Genomic DNA, 23,647 nt, shown 5'->3' on the forward strand with positions numbered 1-23,647 from the left:
GCTCTCCCCCAGCTCCAACGTCGTCTCTACTCCTGGTTGCTGCTTATACAGAGCGACAGGTGATTAGATAACAAGGCCCAGGTGGGCCATCTACGCACCTGCCGCTGACTTCGAGGCCCGTCCTGGCACACCCCGCTTCGCTGCAGGCCCGCAGGCCACGCCCCCTTCCACAGGTTTCTTTAGGACACACATGACACAAACCTTCCTAACGGTTAGAAATCACACTGTTTATATTAAACATGCTTTACTGATGAGGGTATTTGGTGAGCGGCGTTTTGTCCTAATTTCAGCGGTCTTTGAACTCGCCGTAGTTGGATTACATGTACAACTTTCTACACCGCTGCCACAGAAAGACATGTTTTATGCCACTCCTTCTTTGTCTCATTTTGTCCACCAAACTTTTTATGCTGTGCATGAATGCACATTGGTGAGCTTTGTTGAAGTTATTGACTTATGTGGAGTGCTAATCAGGCATGTTTGGTCACTGCATGATTGCAAGCTAATCGATGCTAACGCGCTATCTAGACTAGCTGTATGTACATATTGCATCATTATGCTCAATGTAGGTATATTTGAGCTTCTTTCTCATTTTGTCCACCAAACTTTTTATGCTGTGCGTGAATACACAAAGGTGAGCTTTTTTGAAGTTATTGACTTGTTGCAGTGCTAATCAGGCATATTTGGTCACTGCAAGCTAATCGATGCTAAAATGCTATCTAGACGAGCTGTATGTACATATTGCATCATCATGCCCAATGTAGGTATATTTGATCTCATTTATGTTCCTTTACTTATGTCCTCTGTGTATTTAATTTATATTTGCATGTCTCATGACACATTATCTGTATGTAATATTGGCTGCATTTCTGATAGTTGTTTGTGTGTCATGTTGTTCCAGACCACAGCAAATGTTACCCAGCTTGCAAAGATTGTAATAAATCCATTAGAATAAGACAGCCTGTCGTTTCCTTTAACTTGGACACACACATTTATACCTTTGGCCAATCTATGCCAGGAGTTATCTCAACCTCTGAGAAGCCTCTGTTTTACTAATGTTTTCCAATGTTGTAAAAATGTGTAGATTACTGTCAACGAAGATTTGGGTCAGCCTGTGACACACAGTCATTTTGATAGTAGGCTAATAGACACGTCATGTGTTGCCTTCATTATAACACTAATACAAGGCTTTTATTTATTGGAGGCAGTATTTCTGGTCTAATATGGCTTTTTCAACATTTTGGGTTCTCGACACCTGACTTAAAATATGCAGACGCGGCTCTAATTACGCACACACACACTATTGTATTTGTCACCTTCTTAAGACCTCTGAAAAATGCCTACCTTTTTAGGACCACCTTTTCTATATAAAGGTTTGTATTTACAACAGTAATAATACATACATACTATGCAAATATAAAAAAGCTTGTTGTGAAAAATGAGTTGGAATTTCACAAGAAAAACGTCACAATTTCAAAATGAAAACTTAGAATTTTGCCAGTATTATAATAAAAGTCATTTTACTCAACACAAGTAAAAATTTTACAAGAAAAACTGAACATTTGTGCAATGATATGACATACGTTGGAATTCTACTCAACAGTCGCAATTTTACAAGAAAAGCATAACATTTTGGCAATTTTATGAAAAGAGTTGTAGTTTTACTCGACAAGTCACAATTTTATGAGAAAAATTTAAAATTTTGGCAATATTATAATAATCAGAATTTTATTTGGCAAAATTCTGACAAAAGTAATAATTTTACTAAAAAATTTCACTGTTACAAGAACAACAAAAGCATTGGCAATATTGTGACAAAAGTCAGAATTTTATATGACAAATGTCACCATTTTGCATTAAAAAGTAACAATTTTACGTAAAAAAGTAATCATTTTACGAGAAAATATTGCAATATTACAGAAAGAATGAGAAATTGTTCCCAATTTTATAAGAAAAAAATCGACACGTGAGAAAAAGACTGCTTTTAGTTATTTATTTTTTATTTTTTTGTAATTGTTTTTTAATAGTCATTATTTACTTCACGTTATTACAGTATGTCCCCATATTCATATTTATTTTATAAATTAATTTTGGCCAAAGGGGGCGCATTTCCATTTCTTACACACACTTGTTATTTCATATGTTGACCAGAGGGGGAGCACTTTAAAAACAGACACAGTCAATTTGAAAAATCCCTCCTTTTTGGGACCACCCTAAATTTTGATAGATTTCACCACCAGGGGTGCAAATGAGACATTCTCTATTAGATGCTATGGTTTTCCGTATTTGGACCATGATTTCGGTCCTAACTTGTTTACCGGTCCTCATATGGAAGGTACTTTTTCTTGTTGATGTCTCAAGAAGGGCACGCACAGGGACATGTGAATTGGATTGCACATGCACAGATTGAGGTACAAATTAAAAAAAAACCAAATAATTCTGCTACAATATTACTTCCATAGCTATTGTCATTACTGCCTCAAGTGGTGGAAAAAGTGTATTACAACTGAGCATCGCTGCAGATATGGCGTTAAGAAACACTGGCCTAGAAGGTCTAGCATGCTTCCGAGTAAAAATGCTCGGTGTGAGGGAAAACTGTGCAAATCATCCATGCGGCTCTCATCTCTTTTGACAGTTTGGGCATAAAACTCTTGAAATAGAAGCGAGAAACTTTCTCAAAATTGAGCAGCTTACATCAAGGGGCGATGAGGAAAGATGGTACATTAGCGGCCTGCTAAGCAGCCTCTGGAGGGAAAGATAGCTGATTGAGGGCTCTTAACGTGCGGTCTGCCTCATGTCATGTGTGAGTACACTGCCAACACACACACACACACACACACACACTACACAATCAATAAAGCGCTATCTCACTCCCATACACACTTCCTGTGAGGCGGCAAAGAGGCCGTGGGGGGCGGGAAAAGACACCGAGCACACAGAAAAATTAGATAACTTCAACAATTTTATTTGTGAAAAACTACAAGCAAAATTCATAAATAGACATTTCTATTTGAAGCGAGAAGGAAAAAATGAGCAGTTTAGCCTATCAGCGCAAAAGTCGTGCACATGCCAGGAACATCAGAAGCCGCAATGTGCTGAAAATGCTACGTTTCTGTTACATTTCCACACCAGAAAACTCAAAATGTGACCACAAATGACAGCTAGAAGTTCAACAAAACAAAACGACTTAAAAAGAAATTATGGATTGTTATGTCTGACATTATTTCCCACATTTTTTTTTTTTTCATTTTTTTTTTTTTTGCAACGGAACAATAAGCCTTAAAAGCGTAGTACAAGACATCTCATAGGAAGAATTATTCGTATAATACACGGAGTTGTAAATTCACGGTTAAAGATATACAGTCGGTAAACAAGCAATCTATATTTGGGTCTTTGACAAAAAACAAGCTAAAAAAATGTAACCATCTTTACACAGTAAATTAAGGTTACTGGTCGCACACAAGAACAGAACTGCTTGCGCGGAAAAGGAAATAAAAAAACGGGGAACAAAAAAAAAAAAGAATGACTTCCAAGCTTCGGTGCCGTTTGATAGTGTTTGTTTTCAAACTATGTACACGTTAGATACTCCGCAAATTTTCTCAGTAATAGAACGCAAACCCCTTTCACTTGCATGTTGCAGATAAGGCAGGTGAAAAGAAAAACATGGCTTCTGGGGACCACTTTCGATACAAAACTGGGTGCTTTTTTTGTGTGTAAAAAGTCATCGCTTGACCCTCTCCCCCCGCCTCCAACACTGATAGCATAGTTGTACTCAAAGTACGTGATTACATTTCATCTAGGGCTGCAACTAACAACTCATTTGAAAATCGATTAATCTGTCGATTATTACTTCGATTAATCGGTTAATAATCGGATAAAAGAGAAACTACATTTCTATCCTTTCCAGTATTTTATTGGGAAAAAAACAGCATACTGGCACCATACTTATTTGGATTATTGTTTCTCAGCTGTTTGTAAATGTTGCAGTTTATAAATAAAGGTTTATTAAAAAAAAAAAAAAAAAAAGCACAGCCGATGACTAAATTAATCACCAACTATTTTTATAATCGATTAGTTGTTGCAGCCCTAATTTCATCCACAGGAAACAACAAAAAAAGAGAAATACGATTATCAAAGTAAATCGTGCCCTCTGGCCTCACGTAACGAAGCACGAGGGAAGAAGGAGAACACCATTTACAAGGATTATATTAGTCTTTATTTATTCAACTCAAACATTAGATAGTTGCGGTAATTGCATTTCAAATTGTTATTTATCTATGTAGGTCAATATGAAATTCCTTTGGTCCTTCAATAAATAAAACTAAGATATCATATACACATTTATTCTTTATACAATTTCCACACAGTTAAAAAGGGGGGAAAGTAGGTTGTTCTAGTATTATTAGCTAAGGTGGATTAGAAACCTTTTAAATAAGCGACACGTGGTTATAAAAAAAATTAAAAAAAAAATCCAATAAAAATGAAAAGAGCATTTGTGTTTTATTGACCACAGCGATAGTTTTACCTTCAATGACTGGAGTCTTTAAATTGCAATTTGATCATATATATAAAAAAAAAAACATTTTTGCACTACATTTGCAGGCGTTTACCACAGAAATGAAACGGCTGCTCCGTATGGTTTCACCAAGCGGGAAGAGCGTGCGAGCGTCCTTCGAGATAAACTCCCGACTTTTGGCCGGAAAAAGTTTTCAATACGGAATGGAGGGAAAAATATCGACAGCTTTTTAGTGTTTTACACAACAGCCTACACTGTACAGTTAAGGACACACAATACTGTATAGGATTATAGACAAATGTGGTGGAAAGTCGGACTTAGGGTGACGACGCGCCATCACGGGCGTCGTTACGAAAAAGGGTGCGACGACTTTGCCCGTCGTCACGTTGCGCGATCTGCAAACCTTTCACAGTGTATCTAGCACCTTTGTGTGTGTGTGTGTGAGTGTGTGTGTGTGTGGCATCGTTTTCCAACTGCAATTTTAAAAAAAATTGGTCGGTAGAGCGACACAGCAAAGCTTCAACATAAAAAAAGAGAAGAAATGATCAAAGAGGTGCAACAAGGTAATAAATAAGGGGAAGAAGAAGATGGTGGTTATTGTGCCCGGCGGGAAATAGTTCTTGACAAAAACAAAACAAAGATTGTCCACGTTGAAATATAAAACAATACATACAAGTGTCTGGACCCCGGCGTGGGCTCTGCTTGTCCTCGTCCACTGGCGGAGTTCGTGTGTCCTCCCACAGCATCCAGGGTGGTCATGGGATGGAGGCAGAGCGGCCGCGGAGAGGAGAGGAAGTCTCTCTCCTTCTGGGATCCGTAGTGTCCGGAAACAAAGTGGTGGGGGAAAAGGGGGCGCGGTGGGTGTGGTAAAGGGAGAAGTGTGGTGGTGGTGAGGGGGGGGTCCTCAGAAGGACTCGTCGTGTCCCACAGAGAGATCTCCTTTGGGCGTGGAGGCACGCGACGAGCCCTTGTCCATACTCTCGGAGCCGGAGCTCTGGTGCTGCTGTTCGGAGCCCGCGCTCGACGTGATGGTGGACGAGGACGTGGACGAGGAGCGGCTCTTCTCCTTAAAGTCTGTGATGATCACCGTCACGTTGCCCACGGTGATGGCCAGCTGCTGGGCTGTGCTCCGGTCGATGTTTTTCAGTTTAGGCCTGAGGGGTGAACACCATTTGACAAAAAAATGATTTTCAGTTTTTGACACATGAAGCTGTTGTGCTGTTGCATTAACAGTACACACCTGGAAATGTGATTATTCTTGTTGGTTTTGGTTACGGATTTGCCAGACTGTATGCTTTGCTTGTCGCTAGGCGGACTCTGGTGGGTGTCTGATTTGGGTCTGGGGGGGGTGGAGGGACAGACAAACAGCAGTGAGGTGAGACATCAACACAGCTGGTGCACTGCAAAAACTGAAATCTAAGTAAGATGAAATATCTCAAATAAGGGTGATATTTGCTTATTTTCTGTCTGATGAGATAATTCTTCTCACTAAGCAGATTTTATGTTAGAGTGTTTTACTTGTTTTAAGTGTTTTGGTTAGGGATGTCCGATAATGGCTTTTTGCCGATATCCGATATTCCGATATTGTCCAACTCTTAATTACCGATATCGATATATACAGTCGTGGAATTAACACATTATTATGCTTAATTTGGACAACCAGGTATGGTGAAGATAAGGTCCTTTAAAAAAATAAATAAATAAATAAAATAAGATAAATAAATTAAAAACATTTTCTTGAATAAAAAAAAGTAAAACAATATAAAAACAGTTACATAGAAACTAGTCATTAATGAAAATGAGTAAAATTAACTGTTAAAGTTTAGTACTATTAGTGGACCAGCAGCACACACAATCATGTGCGCTTACGGACTGTATCCCTTGCAGACTGTATTGATATATATTGATATATAATGTAGGAACCAGAATATTAATAACAAAAAGAAACAACCCTTTTGTGTGAATTAGTGTGAATGAGTGTAAATAGGGGAGGGAGGTTTTTTGGTTTGGTGTACTAATTGTAAGTGTATCTTGTGTTTTTTATGTTGATTTAATAAAAAAATAAAAAATAAAAAAACGATACCGATACCGATAAAAAAAACCGATACCGATAATTTCCGATATTACATTTTAAAGCATTTATCGGCCGATAATATTGGCAGACCGATATTATCGGACATCTCTAGTTTTGGTCCTAAATGATCTCAGTAAGATATTACAGCTTGTTGCTGAGATGTTATGACCTATATTGAGTAAAACATGCTTGAAACTAGAATATCAACTGTTGCAAAGCTGTGTTATCTACACTCATAAGTACAAAACTACTTTTTTAAAGTAATATTTTTTTTATTTCAAGCATGAAAAAAAAAATCATGACTTTGACACAATTGTATCTCATATTAAAACAGATGACAGCCAAATGGACTTTGCTGTTTTATTTTCAATGAAACAATAGAAAATACGTACCGTATTTTTCGGACTATAAGTCGCAGTTTTTTTCATAGTTTGGCTGGGGGTGCGACTTATACTCAGGAGCGACTTGTGTGTGAAATTATTAACACATTATCGTAAAATATCAAATAATATTATTTAGCTCATTCACGTAAGAGACTAGACGTATAAGATTTCATGGGATTTAGCGATTGTTTGGTAAATGTATAGCATGTTCTATATGTTATAGTTATTTGAATGACTCTTACCATAATATGTTACGTTAACATACCAGGCACGTTCTCAGTTGGTTATTTATGCCTCAAATAACGTACACTTATTCAGCCTGTTGTTCACTATTCTTTATTTATTTTAAATTGCCTTTCAAATGTCTATTCTTGGTGTTGGTTTTATCAAATACATTTCCCCAAAAAATGCGACTTATACTCCAGTGCGACTTATATATGTTTTTTTCCTTCTTTATTATGCATTTTCGGCAGGTGCGACTTATACTCCGAAAAATACGGTAAATATCTCAAATAAGGGTGATATTTGCTTATTTTCTGTCTGATAAGATCATTCTTCTCACTAAGCAGATTTTATGTTAGAGTGTTTTACTTGTTTTAAGTGTTTTGGTCCTAAATGATCTCAGTAAGATATTACAGCTTGTTGCTGAGATGTTATGACCTATATCGAGTAAAACATGCTTGAAACTAGAATATCAACTGTTGCAAAGCTGTGTTATCTACACTCACAAGTATAAAACTTGTAGTAATAATTTCTTATTTCAAGCATGAAAAAAAAAAATCATCACTTTGACACAATTGTGTCTCATATTAAAACATGACAGCCAAATGGACTTTGCTGTTTTATTTTCAATGAAACAATAGAAAATACATACTCATATAGTAGTACAGTTATTAGTGAGAATATACTTATTTTAAGGTATGTTTGGGTTCATTGAGGTTAGCTAATTTTACTTGCTTTGGAAAGTCTTGACAAGCCACATTTTCTTGTTCTATTGGCAGATAATTTTGCTTAGTTCAAATAAAATACCCCCAATTTTTTTTTTCCTTGTTTATGAACACTGACTTTTTGCAGTGTGGAGCTTCTATGTCAGGGGTGTCAAACGTACGGCCCGCGTGATGAGTTTTTCCAAAGAAACTGCTGTTCTAAATGTGTCCACTGGATGTCACAATAGCAATTCCGTTAGGCAAGCAAACGGTTTATACCGAGGCCAAGCAGGAGGTACACAGTAGAGGGTGACTGTGGCTCCTCCTCCTCGACCCACGTCAAACTTAAAACCTTATGTCTTCTACTTGGAACACAAGGTCATTTGGCACCCTGACTCCCCCAAAATGTCTCTGTCAAACACGAGAAAAGTGAACTTAACCCTTTTGAATAGTTTTTACCTCCGTTTCTTCCAGTTTGTTGAGTTAGCACTGAATTGATACGTGGACATGACAAGGAAGGTATTTGATACCTCGAAGACTTTACATGTTGTGTTTTTGTTCAATCCCAGAAAGACTGTGACTTAAAGTTTAATCCTGGCTTTGTAGATACACTGAGACAAAGTCTAAGCTCATTGTGTTTTTGAAGCTGCACCAATTTCCTCAGAATGTTCAACAAACTTGGAGTGTTTTGTCGAGAGGATTATTTGTGGTTTATACGTTCTCAGAATGTGCTAGTTCTATTTTTGGCCAAAGTAAAACAAAGAAAACAACTTGGAATTGTCTTTATTGTTAAGTTATCATACCATGATTTTACCATTACGGCCCACTTGGGAATACATTTTCCTCCATGCGGCCCCTGAGCTGAAATGAGTTTGACACCCCTGATCTATGTGCACTAACCTGCTCTTTTTGATGCTGGGCTTCTTTGTGATGGCCGGGCTGATGTCTTTCTCTCTGTCCGCTTTGTCTTGTGCCGGCTGTTCCTTGTCACTGCTGTCCTTCTCGGGCGTGTCTACTTCGGGCCTTACGATCTCCGGGCGCTCAACTTCGGGACGACCCTCCACCATGGCGGGCTCTCCTTCCCCGTCTGGCCGCTCCCGGTCCGTGCGCTCGCTCCGCTCCCGTCGCTCCTTTTTGGGCGGCGGAGGCATGGGGTACTGCTGCGCCACCTGCTGGGCGACCAGCTGGGAGTTGATCCTGGGTTTCCTGTGGAGGAGAGCCAAAAGGCAAATATGGATTAGCCTCTTGATGGAGCCGCGCAGGGACTCTGGTCACGCAACCCGGGAGGGGCTGGAAGGTATAGCCAGTCGTATATTAAGAGAGAATTGCAAATAGGGCTGTGAATCTTTTGGGTACTGCACGATTCGATTCAATTTGTTGAATGAGCACGTGTGAATGCGCTGAACGTTTTGACGCTCAAACAGGATCGATCGGATGAACGGTTTGGGAGTTAAAGGCGGACGAAAAACGCTACGGTCATACTTGCCAACCCTCCCGATTTTCCCAGGAGACTCCCGAAAATTAGTGCCCCTCCCAAAAATCTCCCGGGCCAACCATTCTCCCGAATTTCTCCCGATTTTCACCCGGACAACCATATTAAGGGCGTGCCGTGATGGCACTGCCTTTAGCGTCCTCTACAACAGTGGTTCTCAAATGGGGGTAAACGTACTCCTGGGGGTACTTGAAGGTATGCCAAGGGGTACGTGAGATTTTCTTTAAATATTCTAAAAATAGCAACAATTCAAAAATCTTTTATAAATATATTTATTGAATAATACTTCAACAAAATATGAATGTAAGTTCATAAACTCAGTGAAGCACAAGCTCAGGTTTCTCACTAAAATGTCTGTCAAAAAGAACTGTGAAAAGAAATGCAACAATGCAATATTCAGTGTTGACAGCTAGATTTTTTTGTGGACATGTTCCTTAAATATTCATGTTAAAGATTTCTTTTTTTGTGAAGAAATGTTTAGAATTAAGTTCATGAATCCAGAGGGATCTTTATTACAATCCCCAAAGAGGGCACTTTAAGTTGATGATTACTTCTATGTGTAGAAATCTTTATTTTATAATTTAATCACTTGTTTATTTTTCAACAAGTTTTTAGTTATTTTTATATCTTTTTTTCCAAACAGTTCAAGAAAGACCACTACAAATGAGCAATATTTTGCACTGTTATACAATTTAATAAATCAGAAACTGATGACATAGTGCTGTATTTTACTTCTTTATCTCTTTTTTTCAACCAAAAAAACGCTTTGCTCTGATTAGGGGGTACTTGAATTAAAAAAATGTTCACAGGGGGTACATCACTGAAAAAAGGTTGAGAACCCCTGCTCTACAACCTGTCGACGCATCCGCTTTTCCACCGTACAAACAGCGTGCCGGCCCAGTCACATGTTGTATGCGGCTTCTGCATACACACGAAAGTGACTGCAAGACATACTTGATCAACAGCCATACAGGTCACACTGAGGGTGGCCGTATAAACAACTTTAACACTGTTACAAATATGCACCACACTGTGAACCCACACCAAACAAGAATGAAAAACACATTTTGGGAGAACATCCGCACCATAACAACATAAACACAACAGAACAAATACCCAGAATCCCTTGCATCCCTAACTCTTCCGGGCTACAATATACACCCCCCCCCCCCCCCCCCCCCCCGCCCCACACACACACACCTCAACCCCCCCAATCTCCCGAATTCGAAGGTCTCAAGGTTGGCAAGTATGGCTATAGTAGAATAATAAATTCATGAATTTTGGTGTAGAATAATATAGTGTGAATGTCTTTAGGCAATAATACATCATGAGTGACACATACAGTGATTTCAAATACATTGGAGGCAGCCACCACAGTTGACATACTTCACACAAAAGTCACAATTTCTCCGTGATTATTGGTCGAAAGCTAATAAAGATTTTGGAAAAATGAGGGTAATAAGTTTGGACCCACCTTCTCATTCAATGAGTTTTCTTTATTTTCATGACTATTTACATTGTAGATTGTCACTGAAGGCATCAAAACTATGAATGAACACATGTGGAGTTATGTACTTAAAAAAAAACATGATTTACGTATATTCGAGTTTCTTCAAAATAGCCACCCTTTGTTCTGATTACTGCTTTGCACACTCTTGGCATTCTGAAATGGTTTGCACTTCACAGGTGTGCTTGAGGCACATCGAGAGAATGCCAAGAGTGTGCAAAGCAGTAATCAGAGCAAAAGGTAGCTATTTTGAAGAAACTAGAATATAAAACATTTCAGTTATTTCACCTTTATTTGTTAAGTACATAACTCCACATGTGTTCATTCATAGTTTTGATGCCTTCAGTGACAATCTACAATGTAAATAGTCATGAAAATAAAGAAAATGCATTGAATGAGAAGGAGTGTCCAAACTTTTGGCCTGTACTGTATGTTTTTGGTCGCTCTGTGTATTTTTTTGTTTTGTTTATTGCACTGTCAGTGCGTGTTCGAGTGCCCGCTGGTCAGGAAACACTGCAGGAATGTAGCAGCAGAGTGCGTCAAATACGGCCACAAGATTATACTTTCACAAAATAAAAGCATATTTTATTGTAAGTTTATGATCTGGAATATGAAAAACTAACGTCAAAACGACAACATTGTCATACATCTGGGCACCTGTTTAGTCGGCCATACTCTTTATTTATTTATTTATACACTTCTGGGTAGAGCGAGTTAAAGGGACGCCCAACTTTGAAGCTATGGATGGAAATCACAATGGACATTTATAAAATGGAGAAGATAACGGCTTTTTGTTATTTATAAATTGGAAAAATTTACTTCATACTGGGTCAATTATGTCACGCCCCATGAGCCTGATTTTATTTTCTCTAATTAGTGAATATACTGTCTATAGTTTTTTTTCTATTTACTATCTGTTTATATTATTTTATTTTGTATTATTATCATTATAAAGATTTGTTTTCTTTAGTTAATATTATTACTTTGTTTTGTTTTGTTTTCTGCTGTTTTCTCTTTTTTGGGGGTGGAGCTGAGCGTGGCATCGTTGAAATATAAACAAAAAAATATTTTGACATTTAGGGCAGGCAATAGATGTATGATGTATGCAAATATGATGTAATGGAAATTAATGTCTGATGCTGGATGTCAATAAAAACTAAATTTAAAAAAAGTAATGTAGCAGCAGAGTGTGTCAAATACAACCACAAGATTATACTTTCACAAAATAAAAGCATGTTTTATTGTAAGTTTATGAGCTGGAATATGTTTAGAACTATATATAGGTTTATTTTGTCAGAAAAACAAACTTTTAAACGACAACATTGGCATGCATCTGTTGTTGTTTAGTCGGCCATACTCTCTTTATACACTTCTGGGCAGAGCGAGGTAAAGGGACAACCAACTTTGAAGCTATGGATGGAAATCACAATGGACATTTATAAAATGGAGAAGATAACGGCTTTTATAATTTATAAATTGGAAAAATGTACTTCATACTGGGGAAACTGGGTCAATTATGTCACGACCCATGAGCCTGATTTTATAATCTCTAATTAGTGATTGTATTGTTTGAAAAAAAGATTAATCCATATATCTCTATAGTTTTTTTTCTATTCATTTACTATCTGTTTATATTCTTTTATTTTATATTACTATCATTATATTGTTTTCTTTTTTTCTTTAGTTGTTAATATTATTATTACTTTGGTTTGTTTTTGTTTAGTTTTTTGCTGTTTTTCTCTTTTTTTGGGGGGGGTGACATCGTTGAAATATAAACAAAAAAATATTTTGACATTTAGGGCAGGCAATAGATATATGATGTATGCAAATATGATGTAATGGAAAGGAATGTCTGATGCTGAATGTCAATAAAAACAAAAAAATCAAAAAAGTAATGTAGCACCAGTGTTATACTTTCACAAAATAAAAGCATGTTTTATTGCAAGTTTATAAGATGGAGTATGTTTAGAACTATATATAGACTTATTATTTGGGTTTATTTCATCAGAAAAACCAACGTCAAAACGACAACAATCGCATGCATCTGGGCACTTGTTGTTTTCGGCCATACTCTCTTTATACGCCACTCTAGGTACAGCGAGCTAAAGGGACGCGAGCGTTCGCTTGCTGCACGGCTGTTAGAGAGCTAATCTCATTTGGCCACGGCGGTCATAAAATAAATGTGCAGGATCACAAGGTGGGACATTTGCAACACATCACTTAGGTCCTCTAATCTGATTACAGCAGGGACGGCCCCATTTGTCACGGGACATGATGGGGCTGCCACACTCCTGCAGCCCCGCAGGTAGCACACAGCTGTTCTTTAAGCATCAATCTGTACGGCCATTTTCTACAATCATTTCCCTCATTAGGGTCACAGTGGAGTTGCAGCTTGCTGTGCACCAACAAACAATTGCTTATTGCAGTCTTTCACACAGTATGAAGTACACAACATGAAAATCAAAGCAAACGTGTGCAGATCTCTTGTCTTTTCATTTTGGCCTATTTTTTAATGCCACAAACAAGACGGAGCCGCCTGTGGGTGATGTTACGTGTGGGAATTCGGTACACCGCTGTACCAAGACGAAGGCTTTGTACCCAAAAATACAAATTCAAATACATTTACCTGCACATAGGGATGGGTACTGTTCACATTTGAACCGATATGGTACCAATTCCAGGTACCTAGGAACAGAGGTGGGAATCTTTGGGCACCTCACCGCCCGGGCTTTGAACTTGGGTCACCTGGCGAGCTCGCTACCGAGGTAAATGCCCCGCTCTTAAGGTTGCCAAAGAGTGAGGTTTACCAACGTACACATGGTTCAGCCACACCAGCTGGCCTCCATTACATATATGTTGCGAAAAAGTTGCTAAATTGGCAACACTGCTCAGCCACACCCGCTCCCGTGAGCACATCACCCCAGTCCTTCAGAAACTCCACTGGCTCCCCGTTCCTCACGGGATCCACTTTAAAATCCTCCTCCTCACCTACAAAGCCCTCCACAACCAGGATCCCCCTGCTACCTCACCAACCTGCTTCACCGCCATACCCCTTCACGCAGCCTCCGCTCCTCTGACGCCAACCTCCTCTCCCCACCACTCAGAACCAAGCTCCGGACCTGGGGTGATAGAGCCTTCTCCATCGCTGCCCCCACCCTCTGGAACTCTCTCTCCAAACCCATCCGTGACTGCTCAGACCTTCCTACCTTCAAAATCCTTCTCAAAACACACCTCTTCAGATCTGCTTTTAACCTGTAATTAGTGTTCGGTGTCTTGTAATGTCCCGTCTTGTAATGTCCAGTGTTATTATATATTTTACTATGTACCGTATTTTTCGGATTATAAATCACAGTTTTTTTCATAGTTTGGCCGGGGGTGTGATTTATACTCTGGAGGGACTTATGTGTGAAATTATTAACACATTACCGTAAAATATCAAATAATATTATTTATCTCATTCACGTAAGAGACTAGACGTATATCAGCAATCGTCACACACACACGTCAACCAAAAAAATTTTGGCGGGTCATGGCAGAAGTGGATTGTGAAAAAAAAGATGCTACCTGCTACTACTTCCGTATCTATGAAAATGTATCATTTTAACATTGGCGGTAACTTATAAAAACTGAGAAGGGCTGAACAAAAATGGCACCAAAAAGGAAATCATATACTGCAAGTTACAAGCTGGAAGTAGTGAAATATGCAGCAGAAAACGGCAATAGAGCAGCAAAAAGAAAGTTTGGAGTACGCGAGAAACTTGTAAGGGACTGGCGAAAAATTTCCCCCAAAATTGCAATTTATACTCTAGTGCAGGGGTCGGCAACCCAAAACGTTGAAAGAGCCAAAAAAAGAGATCAAAAATACAAAAAAAAAACAATCAAATGCAGGCTTCTTAGAAGGAGAGATAATTCCTGGAAATTACTGGCTCAGAATGGCCAAAGGTATAGATGTGTGTGTCCAAGTTAAAGGAAATGGCGGGCTGTCTTCTTCTAATGGATTTATAACAATCTATGCAAGCTGAGTTACGTTTGCTGTGGTCTGGAACAACATGGCACACAAACAACTATCAGAAATGCAGCCAATATTACATACATATAATGTGTCATGAGAAATGTAGATATAAATTAAATACACAGAGGACATAGGAAATTAAATGAGCTCAAATATACCTACAAGTGAGGCATAATGATGCAATACGTACATAAAGCTAGCCTAAATAGCATGTTAGCATCGATTAGCTCGCAGTCATGACCAAATATGCTTGATAAGCGCTCCACGCAAGTCAATAACATCAACGTAGTTCACCTTTGTGCATTCACGCACAGCATAAAACATTTGGTGGACAAAATGAGACAAAGAATGGGTGGCATAAAACGCGTCTTTCTCTGGCATCGTTGAAGAAAGTTATACATGTAAACAAACTACGGTGAGTTCAAGGATCACCAAAATTAGTAGGACAAAACGGCGCTCGCCAAATACTCTCATCGGAGAAGCATGTTTAATAAAAACAATGGGATTTGTAACAATTAGGGAGGTTTGTGTCATGTTGTCATCCTACAGAAACCCTATTAAAACAAAAATATATTCCCCCCCTACCCCCATCTTTTTCTTTTTTCATACATTTTTGAAAAAGTTCCAGGGAGCCACTAGGGCGGCACTAAAGAGCCGCATGCGGCTCTGGAGCCGCATGTTGCAGACCCCTGCTCTAGTGCGACATATATGGTTTTTTCCTTCTTTATTATGCATTTTCGGCCGGTGCGATTTATACTCCGGAGCGATTTATAATCCGGAGCGATTTATAATCCGAAAAATGCGGTACTGCTTTTGTATTTCCTGTATTATGTATTATTACTTTGAACTGTTTTAAATTTGAATTTTTATCCTGTAAAGCGTCTTTGAGTACCCTGTAAAATTTATTATTATTATTAACACTGATCCCTCCTGCTAAGTCTTCTTTTTCTCTGGTCGACTAGGTGTGTATGGGCTGTATTAAGGAGCTGAGTTATGATGCATACTACCACTTTCTGTACTGAGTTGGAATGACAAACAACATTTACAGAAAGTCCCAACATGTTTTAATGAGCAACTGCTGGCAGTCCAAAAATTGTATTGTGCCCCAAACAGCAATGCTAGTGATGACTAAATCCTATATAGCTCACTGATAACAAAAGTTTGCTCTGCCTGTCCATCCTGTACATGTACAGTAGATCCTCACTGTTCTAATGGCAAAAAAAACTACAATGTACTCACTAAGGATCTTACGATAAATGGTAACAATGATAACCTTAGTAAAACCCCCGACAGTTAATCTGACATATGAAATTGTGGAGCTCTTCAGCACATTTCTTATCTGCCTGTCATATTTGGAGAAGCAGACTGCAGTCCAAACCAGACTAATCATAGATGCATGCGGTGAAGGATGATTACTACTTTTATAGACACAAATGTGACAATTTGAAGACGTTCAAGCGCTCAGGCCTGAATTTGAAGGCTGCTCAGGAGTTAGGCTTATCAACTCTTGGCCAACACTTCCAAACATCAGAGCGTCCGATTACCCTTCTTATCTCTTTACGGCCCCAACAAGATCATTTAATCTCCTGCTGACAGGCCGCTCGTGCCTCTGGTTGAGGAGGAGGTAAGGTCATGTAATTGACCACAAGTCAATCAATTAGGCCATAATAGAGCATCATGTCATGATGCTCGCACTACTCTCCGATCAATACACCAGCTGTGATGAATGATGAGATGGGGGCTGTTCCAGTGGGCTTTGCCTTGCATCGTTCTAAGGATTGTGTCAAGTACACAGTGGGGACCTTCAATGGTGTTCCAATGAAATGTCAAAAGGAACTAAACGTTCTTCCTATACTGGATGTGCATTTAGAAAATCAAACAAAAAGGTGTTCATTCAATTTCAAAGAAAGACAGCAGATAAAAAACCTCAAACAGAACAAAATGAAGCAACTACGTCCGTCCATGCATCCATCTTCTTTCGCTTATCCGGAGTCCAGTTGCGGTGGCAGCAGCCTAAGACATAATCTCTACAACGTGTCCTAGGTCTTTCCCGTGGCCTCCTACCGGTCGGACGTGCCCTGGATACCTCCTCCCCAGGGAGGCATCTTGGGGGCTTCTGGTCCCTCATTTGGCTCCTCTTACTCTAAGCTCCTCCTGACGGACAGAGTTTCTCACCCTATCTCTAAGCCAGAGAGAGCCCGCCATTCTACGGAGGAAGCTCATTTTGGCGATCTTGTTCTTTCCGTCACAACCCACAGCTCATGAACATAGGTAAGGATAGGAATGCAGATCGACCAGTATATTCAGAACTTTGCCTTTTGGTTTAGCTCCCTCTTCACCACAACGGCCCAGTGCAGAGTTTGCATTCTGCAAACGTCACACCGATCCGCCTGTAGATCTCACTATCTGCTCTTCCATCACTCGCAAACGAGACCCAGAATACAGAATTTAAAAAAATCCAAAGTATCCAATCATACTACGGCTACCATCAAGAAGGCACACCAAAGACTGCACTTCCTGAGAATACTCAGGAACAACCACCTCTCACAGGAACTGCTGGTGTCCATCTACCGGTGCTCTATTGAGAGCATCCTGACCTACTGCATCTGCGTGTGGTTCAGCAGCTGCACGGCCGCAGACAGAACGGTGCTCCAGAGGGCCGTAAAGTCCGCCCAGAAGAACATCGGATGCCCCCTCCCCTCCCTGGCTGACCTGTACAGGTCTCAGGAAAGAACAGAGCATCCTGAAAGACCCATCCCACCCCGGGCACCGCCACCTAGAACTGCTACCCTCGGGCAGACGCTCTAGGGTGCTAAAAGCGGGCACAAATAGACTCAAAAACAGTTTTTACCCAAGAGCCATAGTAGCATTAAACAGGCCTGAGTGAGCACAATGTGTCCGTCATGTGCTCATGTGTCATGTCTTTTATTTTTTCGGACTATAATGTGCAATAATGTTATACGTGTATATGTATATATATATATATGCATATGTATGTATATGTGCATGTGTGTGGATATATACATATATATCTTCTTTTTTACCTCTTTTTTTACTATTTATATTACTAAATTATTGTGTATGCACCTTAGGGGATCTGCTCCAATTTCATTGTTCTTTGAACCTGTTCACTGTAATAATGACAATAAAACTCTATTCTATTCTACTTGCTAGCAATAGCTTATAGCTGGAGTTAGAGATAGACATAACTGTTTTTCCTAACCATGGGCACAAAGAAACAGAGTTGAGGACAGTGGTGAGAAGAAGGGGATAATATATTGAATTGAAGAAAGAAATCATTAAAAAAAAGTTTGAGCGTGTAGATCAAGGGTCCCCAAACTACGGCCCGCCAGCGTCCAAAATCCAGCCCTCGGGAAGTCCCAAGCTAAAAAAAAAAAATGAATTTTTTGTTTTTAAATTTAAAAAACTTTTTAAAAAATCTGTCCTTTCTAATCCATTTTCTACCGCGTGCTACTCTTGGTGTCTCCTAGCCACTCAGGCAAATCATATTGTCTATAAATGCATTTTCCCCATCGATAACGTGACATCATCGCGCTGGTGCTGCGGTGTCGGGCGAGCGTGCGACAAGTGCGCGCTCTTTCAGTCAATTAATGCACGAGGAATACACACACACACGCGCACAAGTCCCCGGCCAAATTGTTTTAACCCAATGCGCCCCCGATTTAAAAAGTTTGGGGACCCCTGGTATAGATAGTACTGCTAGTCTACACCATGCTCTTGTTAGAATAAACGCCAGCCAAGGACATTAAAATAACATCTAAACGGCAGAAGCTGTGTTTGACAGAGAAACAGATCAAAGTAGATACCACGGAAGTCCACTTTCCAAGGTAAATGCTGTACATTATTACATTACTTCATAAAACTACTGTAGTTGTTCGCAGCATATTCTATTGTTTTTTTTATATATCTTACCTTAAAGTTCGGTTTTCTTTTTAAAAAGGGGTCTTTTTTTTCTTTCTTTAAAACACTTCATTTTGGTCAACATAACATGTGATGATGGTTCTCTGGTGAAAAATGTGCACATATTGTTTTACACACCTATTTGTATGCCATAATTATGCTACCCATCAAAACCGCTCGTTTTGAGAGGCGGAGTTGTTTGATGCAAATCAACCCCTTCTCACCACGCCCCCTTAAGCCGAGTCAGCATTTGCCCTGTGGCGCATAAATGCTTCGTAGTTTTTGAGCTTTCATCGTGCACTTTGGACATTGATGACCGGCACTAGCCATCTGTTTTGAGGGACTTTTACCAATACATAAACATCCCCGGTGATATAGCGAGACCAACGCAATCACCTTATTATTATTAGCCTTTATTTAACCAGGTAAAATCCCATTGAGATCAAAGATCTCTTTTCAAAGGGAGACCTGGCCAAGAGGGCAGCAGCAAGGTTACATTAAAAACACTAAACAAATACATAAAACATCACATTTACAACATTAAAACTTGCTCACATGACACATGTGCATACAGACAAGGTAGACTGCAGTCATTTCACAGAAGCTTTAAACTCATTCAACGTAACTAGGGTTTGAAGTTTAATATTCGATTGTAGGTTATTCCAAGCCTTCGGTGCTGAAAACCTAAATGCTTTCTTGCCCAGTTCAGTTCTTACTTTGGGGACGACAAATTGCAGAACATTCATTGAACGAAGATTGTGACTTCCTTGTTTCTTTGTTAAAAGACAAGACAGATAAGATGGAGTGATACCCAGAATGGTTTTGTAGATGAAAACATACCAATGATTGAAGCGTCGAGCACATAAAGATGTCCAGTTAACCATTGAGTATAACACACAATGGTGAGTAAGGGGAGCGCAGTTGGTGATGAATCTCAGTGCCCCGTGGTACACACTATCCAGCTTGTGGAGACAACCAGCAGTAGCATTCATGTACAACACATCTCCATAGTCAATAACAGGTAAAAAGGTTGTTTCCACCAATTTCTGTTTCACAGTAAAAGAAAAGCAAGACTTGTTTCTATAATAAAATCCCAGTAAAAGTTTCAGTTTTTTTTACAACATACTGAATGTGCTCCTTAAAACTCAAGTGGTCATTAATTAAAAATTCTAAATATTTAAAAGCAGATACTAACATAATTTGTTGCCCATTTCTTGTTAAAATGTTCTCACACAGTGCTGATCTTACAGTTTTTGATGTGGTAAAGAGCATACACTTTGTTTTCTCTGCATTTAGAGCCAGTTGAAGATAGCAAAGTTGTTCTTGTATTCTGTCAAATGCATGTTGTAGATATTTAAAAGCCTCAGCAAGAGTGGGTGCTGTGCAGTGTATGACAGTATCATCAGCATAGAAATGGAAAGTTGAGTTCGGAATATTCTGTCCAAGATTATTTATGTAAATAGTGAATAATAAGGGGCCCAACACAGAACCTTGTTTTATGGAATAAGGAAACTATCCTGGTGGACGAGAGAAAGTAATATTCTATATCATGTTATTACTACCACTGCTACTGCTTTGAACACTTGTAAACAATGGAGGCTCAAGCCGGCCAGTAAACCACGCTACAAGCAATATTGCGAATGCAATAGATTATATTACTAGCTGGTCCATTGCCAAACACAGTAGGCACTTTTCCAATTAAAAGTAGTTTTTAGGAAAATCATTCTTGATTTTTGCGCAGGACGGTGACGATACTGTCTTACGTTGGAAGGCTACGATAGCTACACAACAACTCTAACGTATCACATTTGTGGCCCACTGTTACTTATCGTTTCATTGTCTACTTCATTGCCATAAATAGCACGCCATCAAGTGTTTTTTACGGAAAATCAGTGTTTTTGTGAAAGTTTGTGAGGAGCAGGACTCTTAGCACACACTCGAAGCAACTTCTTCCAAGTTGAATGTGCAATGCCACAAATCATAAAAAATACAAGTAAGGCACTTTTACTTCAGATAAGGCTGAAAGTTAGTTTAGTGACTTGTGCTGGTTAAAACAGCTAATAACGGCATTTTCGGTCTTTGTGTCGTACTTGATCGTACCTCGTTTGGACTACAAATACTCGAACGAAAAATTCAATGGCGCATTCACACAAAGACCTTTGGGGGTAAGCCATCACCATATTTAGAGAAATCTGCAGACATCACATGTGGCAAAACATCACAAAAAAAGCAAATTCCAAACAGGTCGTTTGACAGAAGGGTGAAGAAAAGCAAGATTGTTTTGTAAATATCTCCACAAAGCCTCTATGGTTTGATTTTAATTTGGTTTTGATTTGTTGGGACTTATGCAGATGTCAAATATACAACAATTGGTACCAACAGGTAAGGAAAGGTGGTTTTGCATTATAGATCCCCTTTAAAAGACATGTTGCATGTTTAAATTGTTGATACCGATCAACATTGATTTCAATAATTTTCAAACGTTATGTAAGGTTACAGGACTGAAATATTTGCAAACATAAATGCTGCAATGATTGGAAGCAACCATATATGAATTGTTTCTGCCTGAGTGCAGCTGGAATAGGCTCCATCCCCCCACCCCCAGGTGAAAATGGATGGATGAATGGATTTAAATGTTTAAATCTACAGTATGGCACATAACACAGCCGGGTAATGTTTGCTACTCATCGTGGACTGCAACACCCAGATGGGACAGCAATGTGCCATGCAGCTCACTGTTGCAATTTTGGCCAGTTTACCACAGCCCTTTATCTTTAATAGCACGTGGGACTTATACAGTACAGGCCAAAGGTTTGGACACACCTTCTCATTCACAACACAACTGATGGTCCCTGCCCCATTGATAAAGCAAGACATTCCACTAATCAACCCTGATAAGGCACACCTGTGAAGTGAAAACCATTTCAGGTGACTACATCTTGAAGCTCATCAAGAGAATGCCAAGAGTGTGCAAAGCAGTAATTAGAGCAAAGGGTGGCTATTTTGAAGAAACTAGAATACAAAACATTGTTTCAGTTATTTCACCTTTTTTTGTTATGTACATAACTCAACATGTGTTCATTCATAGTTGTGATGCCTTCAGTTACAATCTACAATGTAAATAGTCATGAAGATGGGTGTGTCCAAACTTTTGGCCTGTACTGTATATGTCGAGCTGTACAAACCTGTGTATGTCTGAAGCAAAAGACAAAGTGAATAGTATTTAATATCCCGGAGACTTGGCTTCATTGGGACGTTAAAGTGACTAAAACGGCAATGGCAGCCAATACAAAGAGTAATTATTTTTTTACAGCACTCGGCAAACTCTGTGAATTTGGGAACAGGACCAAGCGGGAACTCATGGGTCCAATTGTTGAAATTGCTCCCACTCCATGCTGCTGCCAATACATTCCTGGGGAATCACACTGAGTGAATGCACGCCCTCACAGTGGGAAATCATTGTATGGTGTATTAACTCCCCTTTGCTCTACAACAGACCATTGACAGGTCCTCCTATGTTTACTCCTAAAAACTGCGATTGTAGGGGGTCTGTGTCCTTCTCCACAGGATGACCCAAAATGACTATCATCAGAGTTTAAAGCTCTTTACGCAGCCAGACCGGCACCCTAGAAACAACATAAGCTACCCTGCTCAGTTCAGGTACTGTTGCCAAAAAACGTAGTTCTTGCTGGAGCTGCTTTTTTTCAAAATAGGCAAACTTTCAAGAACTGCTGTGCTTTAGATTAGGCAGATGTCAAACATATTTGGCCATAAAGCAAATGTTGCCAATGCACGTAATGCACTCCAATGGGTAATTTGTCACTGTGATTGTGATTGCTCGCCTCCACTCAGAGTAGCTTGTGTAAGAAGAGAAGTACGTGAATTAAGACACTGCAAATTAATGGAGCAAGCAAGTGTGATGGATAGGGAGGGAACAGGAAAGCCCTCATTAACAAGGCTCTTTATTTCAAGTGTTGTGGAGGACAAGCAATTATTTCCTGCCAGCCTAAATGAATGCAGCGGATAAAAACACACTTGAGTGGAAAGAGAGGGCAATACAACTAGGAGACAACCATAGACAACACAACACCCACCCGCTGACTTGTTCAACATTCAGCCAACAACCACATTTACAAAGCACTAGAGTGGGACTCCTTGTCCTCAAGTACAACGTTATTCAGAAATCAAATGACTAAACCCCATTTTTTTGCTGATCTTTTTTAGGGCTACTGGCAATATCTGCTCTGTGCGTCATTATGATCTCAGGTTGAACAATTCGAAATTCTCCTTTGAGGTTAAGCACTTGCCATTCAATTCTCTACTAAAACACAATCTAAAGAACATCGGGCTAACCTCGTGCTCACTGCGGAACAAATTGTCCTGCTACCGCATCCTCTGCAGTAGGTTGGTGCTATATACGATATAAATAGACCTGGGCGATAAATCGGTTTTACCAATACATTTTAGTTTTTTTGTTGTAGACTATTTCAAGGGGAACTGCATTTGTTTGGGGATTTTTTTCCCATAATTGTTCATTCACAAGAACACATTTTTCTTTGTGTATGCATTCTAAATATTAAATAAATGCAATCAAAAGTCTGCTTTGGAGTTGCTCTATTCCGCCTATGAAAGCCCTTAAATAACATCCACACAATTCCATTAAGGTTGTACACTATATGAATGCTGTAAGTATATATGTAATGTAGTAACGGGCACATTAATAACATTTAATATTTACGTGTTTGGATCATTTTAAACATGTGGCGCATTGATTTAAAAAGTGCATCAAAATGTTCGCTTTTTTCAACGTCACTGATTA

The 23,647-nt window shown here is 39.3% G+C and overlaps 1 protein-coding gene across 2 annotated transcripts in view; it reads right to left on the reverse strand.

Annotated features, from left to right (window-relative positions):
- Window positions 1-2,941: 2,941 nt before the first annotated feature.
- Window positions 2,942-23,647, reverse strand: part of rybpb (RING1 and YY1 binding protein b) — a 65,118-nt gene continuing 44,412 nt past the window's right edge. For both annotated transcript variants that reach the window (XM_061923950.1, XM_061923949.1), the window contains exons 3-5: window positions 8,797-9,102; window positions 5,754-5,852; window positions 2,942-5,667 (exon numbers count right to left, since the gene is read on the reverse strand). In XM_061923950.1, coding sequence (XP_061779934.1) covers window positions 5,418-5,667; window positions 5,754-5,852; window positions 8,797-9,102 — 655 coding nt within the window. In that variant the 3' untranslated portion in view covers window positions 2,942-5,417. The remainder of the gene's footprint in view (window positions 5,668-5,753; window positions 5,853-8,796; window positions 9,103-23,647) is intronic.

Source organism: Nerophis lumbriciformis, linkage group LG28, assembly GCF_033978685.3.
Source record: "Nerophis lumbriciformis linkage group LG28, RoL_Nlum_v2.1, whole genome shotgun sequence".
In the NCBI taxonomy this organism is placed as follows: domain Eukaryota; kingdom Metazoa; phylum Chordata; class Actinopteri; order Syngnathiformes; family Syngnathidae; genus Nerophis; species Nerophis lumbriciformis.